Consider the following 20,174-nt stretch of genomic DNA (forward strand, 5'->3'; position numbering starts at 1 on the left):
TCCCTTATGTGCAATGCAATCTGAAATTTTAAAACGTAATCTGTGCTTAATTTTTTCTCAGTTTTGGTTGCAACGCTCTAAATTTATTTCCTTACCAACAATGCATTTAGTTGGTAAGACAATATTATTTTAGAAGAAACATTCATCACATGGGTAATTGAACAAAATGGAATCTTTAATATACATGTTACTCATAACATGAGTACCATGCACAGTATAAGTTGTTTTGTAAAAAAAAAAAAATTTTTAAACATGTATCTGTGTATAAAAAGTTAGAAGAACATAGTAGAATGTAAGTGATCATATTTCAAGTGATACTTATTTCTTCTCTGTTTTTCTGTGTTCTTCATTTTCTTTAGTGAACACGTGTGGCTTTTATTATGGAAAAATATTTTTAACTAAGAAAATGAAAATATTTGGCTATACTTATTCTCAATTCTCATAGGAAGCTAATGATCAGTACTTAAATGGTGTGTGTTCATAAGCTATCTCTCTTTAGTACATAACACTAGACTTTTTTGCAGTGCTCAGCATTAAGTATGACAGTTTTAAAACTAACTACAGAATACTCTTTCCCTTTTCCTTTCCATCTTAAATCTCAAGAATTTGAGCTTATCTTTAGCATTCTAGGAACTCACCTGCTCTCCACAGTTTTGTAAAAATTATTCACTGTGTTTCAGTAAACTCACTTGTAAGTTTACTTGGGAGAGCTGATTTCACTGAAATTGTGGAGGAGCTTCCCAAACACCTAGCCTAGCTTCAGTTTCTTCTTAACACCTGCCTACTTGAAAAGATTCAGATTCGATTAGTCAATCTGTTAACATTAGGGTGTGACCAGTGACCCCCATCCCTCTCTCCACCATGCCTCACCTCCCCCACATTAAAAGTTACTTCTCCCAAGACCTTGGAATCTCATTATCCTGATTTCTAGAAGTTCATTCCCATAATGAGATTTGCAGCCAAGGAGCTCAGTCATGCAAATAATCAAGTACTCACTTGGAGACTGCGATCATGGTAACATTTAACAGCTGTCTGTTATTACTTCATCAGTCCTGGTGACTTACAAAATCACATAGGAAGGCATAGAAAAGCACTAACGCAGGTTCAACCAGCAGGAAGAATTCAGAGAGGGAACCGGCAGAGTTAAGGGGTAGTTAGAACACTTCAGCAAGGACATAGATAGGAAGTTCATCTTTGAAGAGTGGGTAGGGTCTGAACAGGTGGGCGCACAGACAGGTGACTAGCTGAGACAGCAGGAGGTGCAAAGGTCAGCCAAAGAACCACTTTGTGGGTAATAGTAAAGAGTTTGAAAGGCCACACAATGCAGGTAGGGAAGGATTTTGAAATCCAGGCAAAGATGTTTATAAGTGAAACAGAAGCATTTTCAACATGAGAGTAAAATAACAAACATCTAGCATCCCTTAGTTTAGACTCTGCAAAAAGCACTCCTTATCCCTGGTTCAATAAGTGAAAAAAAGGGCTTTTTTTTTTGAGACAGAATCTCGGTCTGTCGCCCAGGCTGGCATGCAGTGGTGCAATCTCAGCTCACTGCAACGTCTGCCTCCTAGGTTCAAGCGATTCTTCCGCCTCAGCCTCCCAAGTAGCTGGAGCTACATGCACGTGCCACCACACCCAGCTAATTTTCGTATTTTTAGTAGAGACAGGGTTTCACCATATTGGTCAGGCTGGTCTCGAACTCCTGATCTCGAGATCCACTGGTGTTGGCCTCCCAAAGTGCTGGAATTACAGGCATGAGCCACCGCGCCCAGCGACAATTTTCAAAATGAGAGTAAAATAACAAATGGATAACATCCTTTAGCTCAGACTCCTAAAAGCACTCCCTGTCTCTGGTCCAGTAGCATCTCATTTTGTGGGGTGGAGCATCTGGCCAGACAGTTGGATCACATAAACCAGTGGAAAGGCAATGACAAGATTTTACCTTTCTTACTCCCAGTCCCTCCCCATAGTCTCTGCAGCTTGCAAGGCACTCTAGAATATACATCCGAGTCTACATGAGCATATGGCAGAGACTCAGAGGCAGTGGCTAACGACCAAGCAGGAATTGTAAAAAGATAGCAAATGGAAGTTAAATATTTTTTCAAAAAAAAATCTAAAAGATGCTGATAACTCTCTTCTCTGTAAGCTGTTTCATGGACACTCTCTAAAAATCTGCCCCTTATTTCTGCTCAATCTCTTCAGTGTCCTGTAAACTGGAAAAGACTATTGATTCTTTTTTTTTTTTTTTTTTTTTTTTTTGAGATGTTGTTTTGCTCTTGTTGCCCAGACTGGAGTGCAATGGTGTGATCTCGGCTCACTGCAGCCTCCACCTCCTGGGTTCAAGTGATTCTCCTGCCTCAGCCTCCCGAGTAGCTGGGGTTACAGGTGCCTGCCATGACACTCAGCTAATTTTTTTTGTTTGTTTGTTTGTTTTTTTGTAGAGACAGGGTTTCACCATGTTGGCCAGGCTGGTCTTGAATTCCTGACCTCAGGTGATCCGCCCACCTTGATCTCCCAAAGTGCTGGGATTACAGGAATGAGCCACTGAGCCCAGCCATACTGTATGTTTTTATGACAGCAATAAAATTAGTGGGCTTAGTCACTCGAGCAAACGTAGCTTTTCTCTACTTACTTTGTAAAGGATTGATTGAAGGAGAGGAATATAGGAATTTGCTTCCATCTCCCTAATGCCCCAGGCTCTCAGGGCTACTTATCATCAACTTTCTGTTACTACTTTAAGACCAAGAATGTTTCGTGGGTTTTTTTTGAGACAGAGTCTCCCTATGTCCCCCAGGCTGGAATGCAGTGGCACAATCTCGGCTTACTGCAACCTCCGCCTCCTGGGTTCAAGCAATTCTCCTGCCTCAGCCTCCTGAGTAGCCGGGATTACAGGCATGCAACACCATGCCCTGCTCTTTTTTTTTTTTTAAGTAGAGACTGTTTGCCATGTTGGCCAGGCTGGTCTGGAACTCCTGACCTCAAGTGATCCACCCACCCCAGCCTCCTAAAGTACTGGGATTACAAGCATGAGCCACTGCCCCCCGGGCCAAGAATGATTTTTTAAAAGTTAGGTAAAATGTATACCTTTGCTAGTTCACTAGGAAAAGTTAAGGGCAAATACATAGGCTGTTATTTTTGTTTTGAGGCTGTTTCCCCTGATTATAACAAAGTCTCCACAAACCATTGAGCACAGAAAGGAATTGGTTTGGTGGAGGGGAAGTTTTACTGTGACACGCTAGAGAACTCTCTTTGTTTATATGATTATTGTATTACACTAGGATGATGCTCTCTATTCACTTACTTGCCAGCTGAAGTCTCAGCTTTATTTTGTCCTGAAACTGATTATATGCTTCTTTTTCTAGCATATTGTCATTAACTAGATATCACCAAATCTCCGAGGATCTTGAGTTTTTGTTATGTTCTGAGTATATTCATCTTTATAGATTTTTCCTTCTACTATAATCTGTTTCCTTTAGACTCTGACAGGAATATTTAAATCACATAACATGTAAATCTTGGGTTTAAAAATAAGTATTATTCACATAGAATGACTGAATTATTGTAAGCAACTTGGTTTTTAAAACGTGCTATTGATGAGGGTTTGTTAGCCTTTTTAATTGCCGGAATTAAGAATTTGAAACTTAGCTATAAAAATTTCTCAGATTTGGCCAGGTATACTGGCTCATACTTGTAATCCCAGCACTTTGGGAGACTGAGGTGGGAGGATCACTTGAGCCCAGGAGTTTGAGATCAGACTGGACAACCTAATGAGACCTCATCTCTACTAAAAATAGAAAAATCAGCGAGGCATGATGGTGCATACCTGTGGTCTCAGCTACTCGGGAGGCAGAGGCAGGAGGATCACTTGAGCCTGGGAGGTTGAAGCTGCAATGAGTCACAGTCACACCCCAGCCTGGGTGATAGAGCAAGACTCTATCTCGAAAATTTAAAAAATAAAAAAAACCTATTTCTCAGATTCTTCCATTTGGAAAAATTAGGAAAAGATCGTTGGCAAGAGCTGGTTCCATACAGCATCCAAGGGACTGCACTGAAAATAACTGTTAGAAAACGGCTGACATGCAAATATCGTACTGTGTGTACTTCCCTGGAACTGACCCGTGTTCTTCTTAACCTCATACATTGCAATGGAGTGAGCAACCAGAAGCACACACACAATCGTTTTTTGTGTGCACTAGAGTAGTGCTTATGCATTTTCCTTTCCAGTATGTGAATAAAGCAGGATTTGCACATGGTTTGCAAGTAGATCCAAGTGATCGAAATCTTCCAGTCCAGATGGCCTGTTGGGCATTTGTGCTGTTGGCTTTGACCTCAGTACTGCACCTGAGATCTTTTAACTGTTAGTTGTACCCTGGTTTGCCTTTTAGTCATCTCAGTATACAAAACAAATATCCTATTGCACATTTGATACATCTGTACCACACACAGAGGTTTTTTGAGACAGAGTCTCCCTCTGTCACCCAGGATGAGTGCAGTGGTGTGATCTCGGCTGACTGTAACCTCCACCTCCCTGGTTCAAGCAGTTCTCCCTGCCTCAGCCTCCTGAGTAGCTGGTACTACAGGCACTTGCCACCACACCTGGCTAATTTTTGTATTTTTAGTAGAGACAGAGTTTCACCATGCTGGCCAGGATGGTCACAAACTCCTGACCTCAGGTGATCCGCTCACCTCAGCCTCCCACCGCACCCAGCCCACACAGAGTTTTATTGTTAAAATACACCTGTCTCATTTCTGCCTATTTTTATGCTCATATCACAAAGCTCTGGGTTTACTCTGGGCCTGTATTTCTCTATGGGCTTCTATGAAAAAGTGTTTTTTAATTCTTTCCTGGGACAAGAGCTTGTCAGGCTTAACTCGTATCATATCCACTTTTTAATGAAGTCCATACCAGGCCAAGGACCAGTAGCTTTGAGGATTTGAGGATATTTGAAAAAATAAAAACAAACAAAACCATAGAAAGAGAAGCATGTTTCTTTTTGTTAAATTGATAAAGACAACAGTAGAGTTCATTGTCCAAATTTTAAAAATGACTGTATCTGAGTTTCAAATGGCTTCCAATTTCAATATAACTATTTCACTTTTTTTCCCAGAATTTTAAACCAAATCACATTCATCTGTGGTTTTAAAGGAAACGGTTTTATATTAGCAACTTTCCCCTAGTCTTCCACTGTCTACAAATTTATTCCTGTGCCTCATCCAACATATACTGACTGATGTGTACCTTCCTTCATCCCACAAAGAGTGAGCACTTTTCTTTTTCTGAGACAGAGTCTCACTCTATGGCCCAGGCTGGAATTCAGTGGCCTGATCTCCGCTCACTGCAACCTTCACCTCCTGGGTTTAAATGATTCCCCCACCTCAGCCTCCCGAGTAGCTGAAACTACAGATGTGCCCCACCACATCTAGCTGATTTTTCTAATTTTCATAGAGACAGGGCTTCACCGTGTTGGCCCGGCTGGTCTTCAACTCCTGGCCTCAAGTGATCCACCTGCCTTAGCCTCCCAAAGTGCTGGGATTACAGGCATGAGCCACCATGCCCAGCTGAGTAAGCACTTTTTAAAGATAAATTATTCAGTCTCAGAATAGGTATATGTGCACATGTGTATACAATTCTATTCATAGCACAGAGACTATAGTAGTAAACATGGGAAATAGCATTGTATTTAAGAACGAAATATTTTTTATTTCAACATCATTTGATTAATTTATTGCCCAGGATTCGGGTAGAAAAGCAGTGTGATTTTAGCTTTCAATTTGTTTGTAACTTTCTGTCCTTCTCAGAGTCAGAATAGTGACTCTGGATGTGTGTATCCTAATGAAGAGAGCATACAGTGATAGTATTAACAATTATAACCACAGGATAATAAGGTAATAGCCAACGTAAACAGAGTGCATAAAGTGATTCATGAATAGTTTTAAGCAATTCACTTGTATCAGTCTTCAGAACAAGATTTGAAAGTAAGTATTATATTATCCTCATTTTACAGATGAGTAAATAGGCATAGAAGTAGGGGCAGCATTTCAGTCCTTTATAGTCAGCTATAACAAAATGCCATAAACTGGGTGATTGCTTATAATAAAAATAAATTTGTCTCTCACAGTTCTAGAAGCAGAGAAGTCCAAGATCAAGATGCTGGCAGATTCAGTGTCCAGTGAGGGCCCTCTTCCTGGTTCATAGGGAGCCATTTTCCTACCATACCCTTACATGGTAGGAGGGGCAAGCAAGCTTTATTGGGCCTCTTTTATAAGAGCCTGCCTGTAATCCCGGCACTTTAGGAGGCCAAGGTGGTCAGATCACCTGAGGTCAGGGGTTCAAGACCAGCCTGGCCAACATGGCTCTGTCGCTACTAAAAATACTAAAAATGCAGAAAATTAGCCGGGCGTAGTGGCACATGCCTGTAATCCCAGATATTCAGGAGACTGAGGCAGGAGAATTGCTTGAACCCAGGAGGCAGAGGTTGCAGTAAACGAGATTGCACCACTGCACTCCAGCCTGGGCGACAGAATGAGACTCTGTCACAAAAAAAATAAAAATGAAAAAGAGCACTAATCCCATGAGTGAGTGCTTCACCCTCATACCTGATCACTTCCCAAAGCCCCTACCTCCTAATAGCATCATACTGGGGAGTAGGTTTTCAACACATGAGCTTTGAGGGGGAATAACATTCAGACTGGAGCAGGCAGGAGTGCATATTTTGTTTATGAAGCAGTCTCTTGTTAATAAACTATGATATCTCTTACTGCCGTTTCTCCAATAAAGTGAATAAACGTAAGCCGAGTGGGAAATACCAACATTAAACTTCGATATCTTCTACTCCCAGTTGCTGAAAGCTAAGTTGAGGACTCTTTTTCCCAATTAAGAAAAAACTAAAAGAAAATGGTGCATGATTTTCATTGCTGCTGTTCATGTTGGCAAAAGGGCCTTATCAGTAATTATTCGGTGTGTAAAGAAAGGTTCGTTATGGAATTACTAATCTTTTCTTAAACATATCATTCTTTTCCCAAAACGTGGCTGCTATGAACTATGGGTGCTCCCTCAAATTCACATGTTAAATCCTAACCTCTAGGATGATAGTATTACGAGGCAGGGCCCTTGGAAGGTAATTAGATCATGAATATGAAGCTCTTATAGCAGCTTTTATTAAGTAGGTCCCAGGGAGCTTATTTCTTTCTTCCATTATCTGAGGACACAAGAGAATGCACCATTGATTAATCAAGAAGAAGTCCCTCACTAGACAAAGAATCCATAAGCATCTCGATCTTGGACTTCCCAGCCTTGAGACCATAAGAAGTACATTTCTGTTGTTTATAAGCCACTTCGTCTATGGTTTTCTGCTATAGCAGCCCAAACAAAGACAGTGGCCATGAGAGATGATGCATCTCCCATTACCACTGACCCCTTTCTAAAACTGAGCCACATCAGGCAGCAAATCAAAACTGTTGCTATGACTGTAATTTACTACTAATATATATTTTTCTAATTTTTTATTTTTACTTATTTTATCTTCTGATATATACAAAAATCCATTAAAAACTGCCCTGTGTATTTTTATAATAGAACATAAAAAATAAGAGATGGAACCAAAACCACCATTTGTATTCCAATCAAACATTTCAAATTTCTTATCTCTCTAGAGTACTTGTAATTAACAAGAACGGTGTTGACTTACAAGATTTCTAAAACATAAGTATGTCCTTTATGTAATTATATGATATGTGGAATCAGAATAGGTGAGATTTTTTTCTTGGATTAGGGTTGGAAGAAGTCAGGTGGGAAATGACAGGCAGACATCGACAGCTGGAAGCAGGGAACAAATAGAGGTTTATCTTCAGATGTATAATTGGCACTTTTTACCCCATTATTATGTAGGATAGGGGACAGATTCAGTTTTAAGTTTCATGAATCACACCCTCAAAAACTGCATGTTGTTTAATTAAATCATACATACCTTCTACAGTTCTAGATATTTATAAATGTGACATTAATTTCCACCACTGAACAAGAATGCACTCACATTGTTACCTTTCAGAGTAGCTTACTAAGATTTGTTGTAACGTGTTTATAACCAGTTGGGAACCTAGGTGTTGCTTCATTGCTAAGCCTTGATGGAACATTTATGGATATGTTTTATGATTTGCTAATCTGTGCTGTGAAACCATCAGTCTGTTTGCAGTGGGGTGGAAGGACTTGGGAGGGTAGGAGGGTGGAGGGAGGGAGGATAGTTTTGTTTGATGTGTCAGTGGAGGGAGGGGGGGAAGGCAGGTTGGTCATGAAGTTTGAACTAAGATGGACTTAAAGGGTTCACTTTTGACCCTTACACAAAAATCAGTTACAATAAATAGTTGCTACTACTAAGCAGGTTTTCAGTGATCATGCTTGATTTTCTTTCTTTTTTCTTGTTTTATGTATTTTCTCAGGGGAAATCTCTCACGTCAAAGAGGTTAACAAGCCTTGTTCAGTCTTACTAAACGGATCATCTTGTAGCATGGATGCAGAATGGAATCATTGCACATACTTTGTAGCTCGCTGTTGTGACCTGGAGCAGAGGACATTAGACCAAGATGTTGCATGAGCAAAGGACCTAAATTGTTATTTTTGTGTGTACGTTCCATTTCCAGTGGACTCTTTACCATCTCGATGCCTCCATTCCAAACCGTTGTCTGCTTTCTTCCTCCTTCTACTATGCTGGATCTGTGTCTTTTTCCTTTTTAACAAGTTCAAGTGAAGTAAAACCTTTTCTTTTTTCCTTCCCCCTCTCTCTCTCACTCTCTCTCTCTCTCAAAGCTTCTGCTAGACACACAGTTCACTGAAAATTCAGTCAGTCACAAACTGGAAGAATTGTAAAAGAAAAAAAGCATTTATCAATAAGTATACATATGGCTTCTCATTTATTAAACAATAAATTAGCACAGAAAGTTTCATTTCACCAGTGTATCCACAGTCAGAAACACACTCATGTCTTTGTCTGTTGTCTGTACATTCTCCGTTAATGTTTCTTGCATTTATTTTTATACCATATTTAAAGAGGAAACACCTTTTACTCCAAATGTATTAAAGTTGATCCTTTCTCTGTAAATTTGTGTATGTTTATATTGTTGTTTTATCTTTCATTAAAAGATGCAGAATCTCATTACTTTTGTAACTTTTGACTTCCATGCTAACTAAAAAAAAATAATAAAAAATGACAATAATGCTGAGAAATCCACAAGCCACAATCGCAGAGGGGGTTGGACTTAACCGCAGAGTTAAATTTAGGTTGTCACCTTGAAATTTATTTCAGGGTTTCCAGACAAGCTTGGATAGTACAGAAGACATGGGCAAATGGAAATAATTTTTTGGAGGCTTACCTGAGACTTGGTAGATTCTTTTTCTCCCATGGAAGAACAATGCAAATTGAACTTCCACATTTTCAAAGCTATTTATAAGGCCTTTCTGCCTCATGATGAATGTGCATCTGTATGTTTTGCAAATTAGTATTTCTGTTCTAATTAGGCTTGAGTGTGACTTATTAAATCAGGTACTGATTTGTTCTTTAAAACACAGTTCTGGCCGGGCGTGGTGGCTCAAGCCTGTAATCCCAGCACTTTGGGAGGCCGAGGCGGATGGATCACGAGGTCAACAGATCGAGACCATCCTGGTCAACATGGTGAAACCCCGTCTCTACTCAAAATACAAAAAATTAGCTGAGCATGGTGGTATGTGCCTGTAATCCCAGCTACTCAGGAGGCTGAGGCAGGAGAATGGCCTGAACCCAGGAGGCGGAGGTTGCGGTGAGCCAAGATGGCACCATTGCACTCCAGCCGGGGTAACGAGAGTGAAACTCCGTCTCAAAAAAAAAAACAGTTCTAAAAATATAGGCCAGCGCCTCTTAACTTTTTGGAGGTTACAGATTATTTTGAGAATACGGTCACCTCTTGGTATCCCTGGGAAACTGGTTCCTAGACCTCCTCAGATACCAAAATCCACAGATGCTCAAGTGACTAATGAAAACTGGCCTAGTGTTTGCATATAACCTACATAAATCTTCCCATATACTAAATCATCTCTAGATGATTATAATATCTATTATAACCTAAATGCTATATCATTTTTATATTTTTAATTAATATAACTTTAATTGTTGTATTGCTATTTTTATTGTTGACTTTTTTCAGATATTTTCCATCCAAGGTTGCTTGAATCTAAAGATATGGAACCTGTGGATATGGAGGGCCAACTGTGTGATGTAATTAGTACAATTTGCTGACTGCTTATTAAGTGCCTGCCACTTCATTGAGAGTTTTCATGGCCACAGAATTCTCACATTTAACCGTCACAGCAGTCCTATAAGATCATTTCGGCAATTTTGAGAACACTGAAGCAGAGAGAAGTTAAGTAACTTGTTTGAAGTCACCTAGCTAAGTAGTGGGTTGGGAATATAGGAGAGGAAAAAGTCTTTTGTTTCTTCCTTTCTAGGTTCTCAGCTGTGGCTCTGTAACAAAAGACAGACTAACAAGAGAAAAGCACACAAATGTATGTAATAGAAGTATTATGTGACATAGGAGACTTCATCAAGAAATGAAGACATTAAAAACGATTAAACCTGAGTGTTTTGTTGTACTAGGTTTGATGAAAAGTCATGGGAAAATGTGATAAGGCAGAGGGGTCGGCGCTAAGGGTAGTAAACGGGGAAACTGAGCAAGGCCTGTTCTTGCAGATTCCCCTCAGTGTCCCTCCATCTTCAGGGAGACGAATGCTCCATTTTTCTGGGTATAGGGAGAGTGTCTCTCACAGGAGGGTCTTATGACCTGCTTCAAGGGAAAGTCAGAGAGTCCTCCTTAACCTGCCATTTCTCAAATTTCTTCAGCTTAAAATATTCAATATGCCAAGGTACCATATTTGGGATAGCACTCAGAAACCCCCTCAGAATATAAATCCGGGCAGTCTCACTGCAGGGCCCACTATACTGCCCACCTATCCATTATACCACAAACTTCTTTTGATAAAAATTGGGTGAAAATCCACATACACTCACAGTGGTACTGAATTTTAGGACATTCACAGACTAATTAATCCCCATGGCTCATCTGTGGACCGCAAGTACATAACCTAACTTACTTTAAGGGCGGGATCAGTGACAAAAAAAGGTTACCCAGCTCAGAGATGGACCTAACCTGTTTGCTTTCGCCTACACCAAGCCTCCAGTTATTTAAAAAAGAGATCAAGTTATTAATGGCTGTTACTTACCGTAGGTAAATTTAAATTCTCAAAAAATTTACTATTATTGGTGATAAATCAGCAGTGGAGTCTGTTGGTTAGTTAATAAAACTGTCACAAAATGGAAGAAATTTGATAGGAGAAATTTATATATAAGCTATAAACACTGTAAACAGTATAGGAGAGATTTAATTATATGCTCATGTTTTTTTTTTTTAAAGAATTCATAAAATGCAAATAAATTAAATTGATAGACTTTCTTCCTTAAAATCACTTAATTCAGGACAGTCTTGGACAGACAGACAGCACTGAAGTTAGATTCAAACTCTAGTTAGTAGAATCACTATTTTAAGGAAAACAGTAATCCTATAAGAAGAATGTGGTATTTAAACAATTAGCCTTGTACAAATACGACTGGTTATTTCAGTCGTTAGAAGTCCATCATCTCTGGCAATTCCAAATCATGGAAAAATTCATCCTTACTGGCATTTTCAATCATATGAAATGACGGGAGAAAAGAGAAACCCTCAGGCAAGTATCCCCAAGTCAGGAATTCCTAATTTAAAAAATTCATTTTTGGCCAGGGGCGGTGGTTCACGCCTGTAATCCCAGCACTTTGGAGGCCGAGGCGGGTGGATCACGAGGTCAAGAGATCGAGACCATCCTGGTCAACAAGGTGAAACCCCGTCTCTACTAAAAATACAAAAATTAGCTGGGCATAGTGGTGCGTGCCTATAGTCCCAGCTACTTGGGAGGCTGAGGCAGGAGAATTGCTTAAACACAGAAGGCGGAGGTTGCGGTGAGCCAAGATCGTGCCATTGCACTCCGGTCTGGGTAACAGACTGGTTTTGAGCAAAACTCCGTCTCAAAAAAAAAAAATGGTTTTTGAGTTCAAGTACATAAAACATTTAAATAGCCTAATGACTCCATTTAATGTGGTCTAGACAAGACTCGGATACAAAGCAAGGGTAATTCAGGAGAAGCACAGAAAGTTTTGGAGTTCCTTGCAGTTCACTCCAGCAAGCCCTTGGCATCTGCCTCCCACCCCACCCTAAAACCATTTGATCTCTACGGCATAGAATAAAAAATCTCTCAAGTTTCTATTTAATAAAATTGGTTTTAAGGCTTTTTTTAAAAACTTTGAGACCATCAAAAAAAAGTTACCCTCCAATAAACCAGAGTTTCTACTCTCACAGTACAGAGCTATTTTGATCCTCTAAATTGCATTGACCCAATTCTCCTCTTAGCGATGTTACAGTAATGTGTTCTGGGATCTGCACGGGATTTTCTGCTTGAATCAAAATGACAGAAATATGGCCAGCAACCTTATGTAAGCTGCATCCTAAAATAAATGAAGGCAGAAACCCTCCCTCTTCGTAATGAGCAGTGTGAGGCTTGATATTGCTACTCAGGACTCGCAGCTGTGCCCTTGGGTCTCCTGGTTGACTGCTCCCTTCTCTTTACATGATGGTTTATGAATAATTTTTGTCTACTGAGAGAGTCAAGTCTTGGCTGCTAGCATGAATTTAGTCTACCTACATGCACTGATTGTCTCCACACAGAAGATTTTGTGTCCTTAAATACACATTTGAAAGAGCACATTGAATACCTAGGTGGTTTACTGTTGTGTGACTACCTCTTTGCACATTTTAGTAGCCCTCTAAAACATCAGCCAGAAACAGCCAAAGCTACCAATCCATCCCCTACACCATTTTAAGAAGTGGTGCATAATAATGAAGAATTAAAAAAAAAAGAATAGAGAGGAACTATATTCATGTATTATATACACACATATACACAAATAGCTATGTTATACATTTTACTGTACAACCACATATTTGTATATTTTTATTGAAAATGTGCTCTAGACCTCATTTTTTAAAAGGCGTCAAATAATGTATCAAATATAAGATGCTTCCATTTAAAAATCAGATTAGAAGAAAAGCTTGCACACGCCCTTAGGTATTTTGGGAGTTTTTCTGGAGCTGAAATGTGTAAAGTGTTTGCAACTTCATTTTCAAAAAGGTCATTAGAGGCTGGGAAGACATAAATACTTCTTGATTTAAAAATTGATTCACAGGCATTGTGGGAAGGAGGCAGCAGCGTCGGCGCAGGCAGGAGGGCACCAGCAGCAGCAGTGGTGCAGTAAGTCCTCCTGGCCGCTCAGAGCACTGTGGAGCCGCGTCCCCAGCCAGCCTCAGACGGTGGCGCCCCTCCTGGCCCCTGTGGCTTCTCGCCCGCCTGCCCCTCCCCTGCATCAGAAGGCATGGCTGCCCTCCCTGGTCCCCATGGGGGCGGGCTGATTACCTTGAGGAGGCAGGCAGGCCACGATTCCGAACTTCAGCGCTGCTCCCAACTACCTTTGGAAGAGCAGGCAGCCCGACCTGGCCTTCTTCACGTTGCCGCGGGACCTGGCCAGATGCCAGAAGTGGTTGCATTGTTGGAGAGCAGACTTAGAAGATAAAACACCTGATCAGGTAAATAAACATGATCGATTATCTGCCAGACATTTTGAGACGTCCGTAATCTGTAGAAGTCCTTATAGGACAGTTCTTCGCCATAACACAATACCAACAGTATCTGAGCTTACCAGTCATTTGAACAACCCACATAGTAGACACAGTAAACGAATGACAATGTTGATGAAACTTCCAAACAGGAACAAAAGCATAAAGAAACCAACAACAGAAAGGCTCAGAACTCCAGTGAAGAAGTGGGTGAAGGGCCAGATGAGGACATCTTATTTCTAACCCTTGAAGAGAAGGAAAACAAAGGATACCTAAAATCTCTATTTGAGATCTGGATTCTGATGGGAAAGCAAAACGTACATGTGGAGGGGTCATGAGGCTGATGAAATCCCAGAAGGTCTCTTAACTCCAGATAATGTTGAAGTACCGCTCGAAGGCCGGATAAATTCTGGTGAAGAGGTCCCGAGTTAGTGCTTTGAGACAGCAGCAGTTAGCACATTGTTTTGTTCAAAAACACAACAGGAACAGATGCCAGAGAGCTGTGAGAGCCGTAGTAGGGAAGAAACTCTCATGGAAGTGAGAGACTCACACTTCTTTTCTAGTATCACTGACGATGTACTGGATGTAGGGGCACCTGCCTGTGTTGATGAGGTTGACGAGTCTCATAACCTAAGAGGGGAATTTGTAGGCTTCCTGCCTTATGAAGCTGATGCAGAAATTTTGGCTGTCAAATTTCACACTATAACTGAGAAGTGAGGATTAAATATGGAGTATTGTCATGGCCATACATGTAAGACACATGGCTTACATTGTGTCTAGTGAATTTTCTTCCAAAATGAAAGTTGTTGCTTCTAGCCTTTTAGAGAAACATCCCCAAGCTAGCTACACACTCTGCAACTCCGTGCCTTATATATGTGATTGATAAAAGTACCTGTTATGGGAGCATCTGTTACATTAGAAACAATTGAGGAAGTTTGTTCTTTTTTCCATCGATCACCACAACTGCTTTTAGAACTTGACAGTGTAATTTCCGTTCTTTTTCAGAACAGTAAAGAAAGGGGTAAAGAACTGAAGGAAATCTGCTATTCTCAGTGGACAAGCAGGCATGATGCCTATAGAGCCAGCTACTCAGGAGGCTGAGGTGGGAGGATCACCTTAGCCCAGAGAGGTCGAGGCTGCAGTGAGCTGTAATTGCACCACCACACTCTAACCTGGGCAGCAGAGTGAGACCTTGTCTCGAAAATAAAAAAATAAAGGAAAAAAATAAAATACGTGGTTTTGAAGTCCTGAGGGTGATGGTTTAACACATTCCTAACCATTTAACAAGCCTGACATCTAGTGGTCAACTGGTGCTTCTCAGGTAGCCAAAGGAGACGGACTGACCCTTATTCAAGTAAATTGTGATGGAAGTATCGTATAGCTATTGTAAATGTACTTCTGACTGTTAGAGTCAGTAAGACTGGGTTAAAAAGGGAAGAATGGAAATTATGATGCAAGCCACTCGGATGTTTGTTGCACCTGTCTATGATAAGGTAATGTAATTCAGGTGGACCAAGAGCCGGGCGTTCCAAGCAGTCACTTCACAAGGAAAAGGGAGACAGAGAAAAAAGAATAAGCCTGAGGCAGTGCGTATTTGCATCTTTCTTAATAATGATCACAGTAATAGCTATCTGACATGATGCCATATGATGGGTCTTACACCGAATGCTTCATACCTTGCATCTTTCCAGAAACTTTGTAAAATAAGTATCATAATCCTCACTTCATCAATGATGAAACTAAGGGGCAAAGTGACTTGCTGAGTTGCCCAAATTTTTATTTTTATTTTTATATATATTTTTTTCTTTTTATTGCATTTTAGGTTTTGGGGTACATGTGCAGAGCATGCAATACAGTTGCATAGGTACACACAGGGCAGTGTGTTTTGTTTGCTTTCTCCCCTTCACCCACATTTGGTATTTCTCCCCTGGCAATCCCTCCCCACCTCCCCCTCCCACTGGCCCTCCCCTTTTCCCCCTATAGACCCCAGTGTTTAGTACTTCCCTCTCTGTGTCCATGTGTTCTCATTTTTCATCACCCGCCTATGAGTGAGAATATGCGGTGTTTCATTTTCTGTTCTTGTGTCAGTTTGCTGAGAATGATGTTCTCCAGATTCATCCATGTCCCTACAAACGACACGAACTCATCATTTCTGATTGCTGCATAATATTCCATGGTGTATATGTGCCACATTTTCCCAATCCAGTCTATCATCGAGGGGCATTTGGGTTGATTCCAGGTCTTTGCTATTGTAAACAGTGCAGCAATGAACATTCGTGTGCATGTGTCCTTGTAGTAGAATGATTTATAGTCCTTTGGATATATACCCAGTAATGGGATTGCTGGGTCAAATGGAATTTCTATTTCTAAGGCCTTGAGGAATCGCCACACTGTCTTCCACAATGGTTGAACTAATTTACACTCCCACCAACAGTGTAAAAGTGTTCCTTTTTCTCCACATCCTCTCCAGCATCTGTTGTCTCCAGATTTTTTAATGATCGCCATTCTAACTGGCGTGAGATGATATCTCAATGTGGTTTTGATTTGCATCTCTCTGATGACCAGTGACTATGAGCATTTTTTCATATGATTGTTGGCCTCATATATGTCTTCTTTCATAAAGTGTCTGTTCATACCCTTTGACCACTTTTGAATGGGCTTGTTTGGTTTTTTCCTGTAAATCTGTTTGAGTTCTTTGTAAATTCTGGATATCAGCCCTTTGTCAGATGGGTAAACTGCAAAAATTTTTTCCCATTCTGTTGGTTGCCGATTCACACTAGAGACTGTTTCTTTTGCTGTGCAGAAGCTGTGGAGTTTCATTAGGTCCCATTTGTCTATTTTGGCTTTTGTTGCCAACGCTTTTGGTGTTTTGTTCATGAAGTCCTTGCCTACTCCTATGTCCTGGATGGTTTTGCCTAGATTTCCTTCTAGGGTTTTTATGGTGCCGGGTCTTATGTTTAAGTCTTTAATCCATCTGGAGTTAATTTTGGTGTAAGGTGTCAGGAAGGGGTCCAGTTTCTGCTTTCTACACATGGCTAGCCAGTTTTCCCAACACCATTTGTTGAACAGGGAGTCCTTTCCCCATTGCTTGTTTTTGTCAGGTTTATCAAAGATTGTATGGTTGTAGCTATGTTGTGTTGCCTCTGATGCCTCTGTTCTGTTCCATTGATCTATATCTCTGTTTTGGTACCAGTACCATGCTGTTTTGATTACTGTAGCCTTATAGTATAGTTTGAAATCCGGTAGTGTGATGCCCCCCGCTATGTTCTTTTTGCTTAGAATTGACTTGGCCATGCGGGCTCTCTTTTGGTTCCATATGAAGTTCAAGGTGGTTTTTTCCAGTTCTGTGAAGAAAGTCAATGGTAGCTTGATGGGGATAGCGTTGATTCTGTAAATTACTTTGGGCAGTATAGCCATTTTCACGATATTAATTCTTCCTAACCATGAACATGGAATGTTTCTCCATCTGTCTGTGTCCTCTCTGATTTCGTTGAGCAGTGGTTTGTAGTTTTCCCTGAAGAGGTCCCTTACGTTCCTTGTGAGTTGTATTCCAAGGTATTTTATTCTTTTTGTAGCAATTGTGAATGGCAGTTTGTTCTTGATTTGGCTCTCTTTAAGTCTGTTATTGGTGTAGAGGAAGGCTTGTGATTTTTGCACATTGATTTTATATCCTGAGACTTTGCTGAAGTTGCTTCTCAGTTTCAGGAGTTTTTGGGCTGAGGTGATGGGGTCTTCTAGGTATATTATCATGTCGTCTGCAAAAGAGACAATTTGGCTTCCACGTTTCCTATTTGAATACCCTTTATTTCTTTTTCTTGCCTGATTGCTCTGGCTAGAACTTCCAGTACTATATTGAATAGGAGTGGTGACAGAGGGCATCTTTGTCTAGTGCCGGATTTCAAAGGGAATGCTTCCAGTTTTTGCCCATTCAGTATGATATTGGCTGTTGGTTTGTCATAAATAGCTTTTATTACTTTGAGATACGTTCCATCAATACCGAGTTTATTGAGGGTTTTTATCATAAAGGGCTGTTGAATTTTGTCAAATGCCTTCTCTGCATCAATTGAGATAATCATGTGGTTTTTGTTTTTGGTTCTGTTTATGTGGTGAATTACGTTGATAGACTTGCGTATGTTGAACCAGCCTTGCATCCCTGGGATGAATCCTACTTGATCACGATGAATAAGTTTTTTGATTTGCTGTTGCAATCGGCTTGCCAATATTTTATTGAAGATTTTTGCATCTATGTTCATCATGGATATTGGCCTGAAGTTTTCTTTTGTTGTTGGGTCTCTGCCGGGTTTTGGTATCAGGATGATATTGGTCTCATAGAATGATTTGGGTAGGATTCCTTCTTTTTGGATTATTTGGAATAGTTTCAGAAGAAATGGTACCAGCTCCTCTTTTTGTGTCTGGTAGAATTCGGCTGTGAACCTGTCTGGACCTGGGCTTTTTTTGTGTGGTAGGCTCTTAATTGCTGCCTCGACTTCTGCCCTTGTTATTGGTCTATTCATAGTTTCAGCTTCCTCCTGGTTTAGGCTTGGGAGGACACAGGAGTCCAGGAATTTATCCATTTCTTCCAGGTTTACTAGTTTATATGCATAGAGTTGTTTGTAATATTCTCTGATGATGGTTTGAATTTCTGTGGAATCTGTGGTGATTTCCCCTTTATCATTTTTTATTGCATCTATTTGGTTGTTCTCTCTTTTATTTTTAATCAATCTGGCTAGTGGTCTGTCTATTTTGTTGATCTTTTCAAAAAACCAGCTCTTGGATTTATTGATTTTTTGGAGGGTTTTTCGTGTCTCAATCTCCTTCAGTTCAGCTCTGATCTTGTCTTCTGCTGGGTTTTGAGTTTTTTTGATCTTGCTCCTCTAGCTCTTTCAATTTTGACGATAGGGTGTCAATTTTGGATCTCTCCATTCTCCTCATATGGGCACTTATTGCTATATACTTTCCTCTAGAGACTGCTTTAAATGTGTCCCAGAGGTTCTGGCACGTTGTGTCTTCGTTCTCATTGGTTTCGAAGAACTTCTTTATTTCTGCCTTCATTTCGTTGTTTATCCAGTCAACATTCAAGAGCCAGTTGTTCAGTTTCCATGAAGCTGTGCGGTTCTGGGTTGGTTTCTGAATTCTGAGTTCTAACTTGATTGCACTATGGTCTGAGAGGCTGTTTTTTATGATTTCAGTTGTTTTGCATTTGCTGAGCAGTGCTTTACTTCCAATTATGTGGTCAATTTTAGAGTAGGTATGATGTGGTGCTGAGAAGAATGTATATTCTGTGGATTTGGGGTGGAGAGTTCTGTAAATGTCTATCAGGTTTGCTTGCTCCAGGTCTGAGTTCAAGCCCTGGATATCCTTGTTGATTTTCTGTCTGGTTGATCTGTCTAATATTGACAGTGGAGTGTTAAAGTCTCCCACTATTATTGTGTGGGAGTCTAAGTCTTTTTATAAGTTGTTAAGAACTTGCCTTATGTATCTGGGTGCTCCTGCATTGGGCCCATATATGTTTAGGATCGTTAGCTCTTCTTGTTGTATCGATCCTTTTACCTTTATGTAATGGCCTTCTTTGTCTCTTTTGATCTTTGTTGCTTTAAAGTCTATTTTATCAGAGATGAGGATTGCAACTCCTGCTTTCTTTTGCTCTCCATTTGCTTGGTAAATCTTCCTCCATCCCTTTATTTTGAGCCTTTGTGTATCCTTGCATGTGAGATGGGTTTCCTGGATACAGCACACTGATGGGTTTTGGATTTTTATCCAATTTGCCAGTCTGTATCTTTTGATTGGTGCATTTAGTCCATTTACATTTATGGTTAATATTGTTATGTGTGAGTTTGACACTGCCATTTTGATGCTAGCTGGCTGTTTTGCCCGTTAGTTGTTGTAGATTCTTCATTATGTTGATGCTCTTTAGCATTTAGTGTGATTTTGGAATGGCTGATACTGGTTGTTCCTTTCTATGTGTAGTGCCTCTTTCAGGACCTCTTGTAAAGCAGGGCTGGTGGTGACAAAATCTCTGAGTGCTTGCTTGTTCGCAAAGGATTTTATTTTTCCTTCACTTCTGAAGCTCAATTTGGCTGGATATGAAATTCTGGGTTGAAAGTTCTTTTCTTTAAGGATGTTGAATATTGGCCCCCACTCTCTTCTGGCTTGTAGAGTTTCTGCCGAGAGATCTGCTGTGAGTCTGATGGGCTTCCCTTTGTGGGTGACCCGACCTTTCTCTCTGGCTGCCCTTAGTATTTTCTCCTTTATTTCAACCTTGTTGAATCTGACGATTATGTGCCTTGGGGTTGCTCTTCTTGCGGAATATCTCTGTGGTGTTCTCTGTATTTCCTGCATTTGAGTGTTGGCCTGTCTTGCTAGGTGGGGGAAATTTTCCTGGATAATGTCCTGCAGAGTATTTTCCAGCTTGGATTCATTCTCTTCATCACATTCTGGTACGCCTATCAAATGTA

The 20,174-nt window shown here is 40.4% G+C and overlaps 1 protein-coding gene and 1 long non-coding RNA gene across 21 annotated transcripts in view; both read left to right on the forward strand.

Moving 5' to 3' along the window:
- Window positions 1-9,146, forward strand: part of RGS7 (regulator of G protein signaling 7) — a 548,216-nt gene extending 539,070 nt beyond the window's left edge. For all 20 annotated transcript variants that reach the window (XM_078357252.1, XM_078357254.1, XM_078357255.1 and 17 more), the window contains one exon: window positions 8,434-9,146. Coding sequence is in view for 6 of the 20 variants with exons in the window: in XM_078357255.1 (XP_078213381.1) it covers window positions 8,434-8,484 (51 nt within the window). In the remaining 14 variants the exon portion in view is untranslated. The remainder of the gene's footprint in view (window positions 1-8,433) is intronic.
- Window positions 9,147-13,437: 4,291 nt separating this feature from the next.
- Window positions 13,438-14,950, forward strand: LOC144580441 (uncharacterized). Its single transcript, XR_013529953.1, has 2 exons — window positions 13,438-13,689; window positions 14,725-14,950. It is a non-coding gene; the product is annotated as an uncharacterized LOC144580441 (long non-coding RNA).
- The last annotated feature ends 5,224 nt before the right edge of the window (window positions 14,951-20,174 follow it).

This window comes from Callithrix jacchus, chromosome 19 (assembly GCF_049354715.1).
Source record: "Callithrix jacchus isolate 240 chromosome 19, calJac240_pri, whole genome shotgun sequence".
NCBI lineage: Eukaryota > Metazoa > Chordata > Mammalia > Primates > Cebidae > Callithrix > Callithrix jacchus.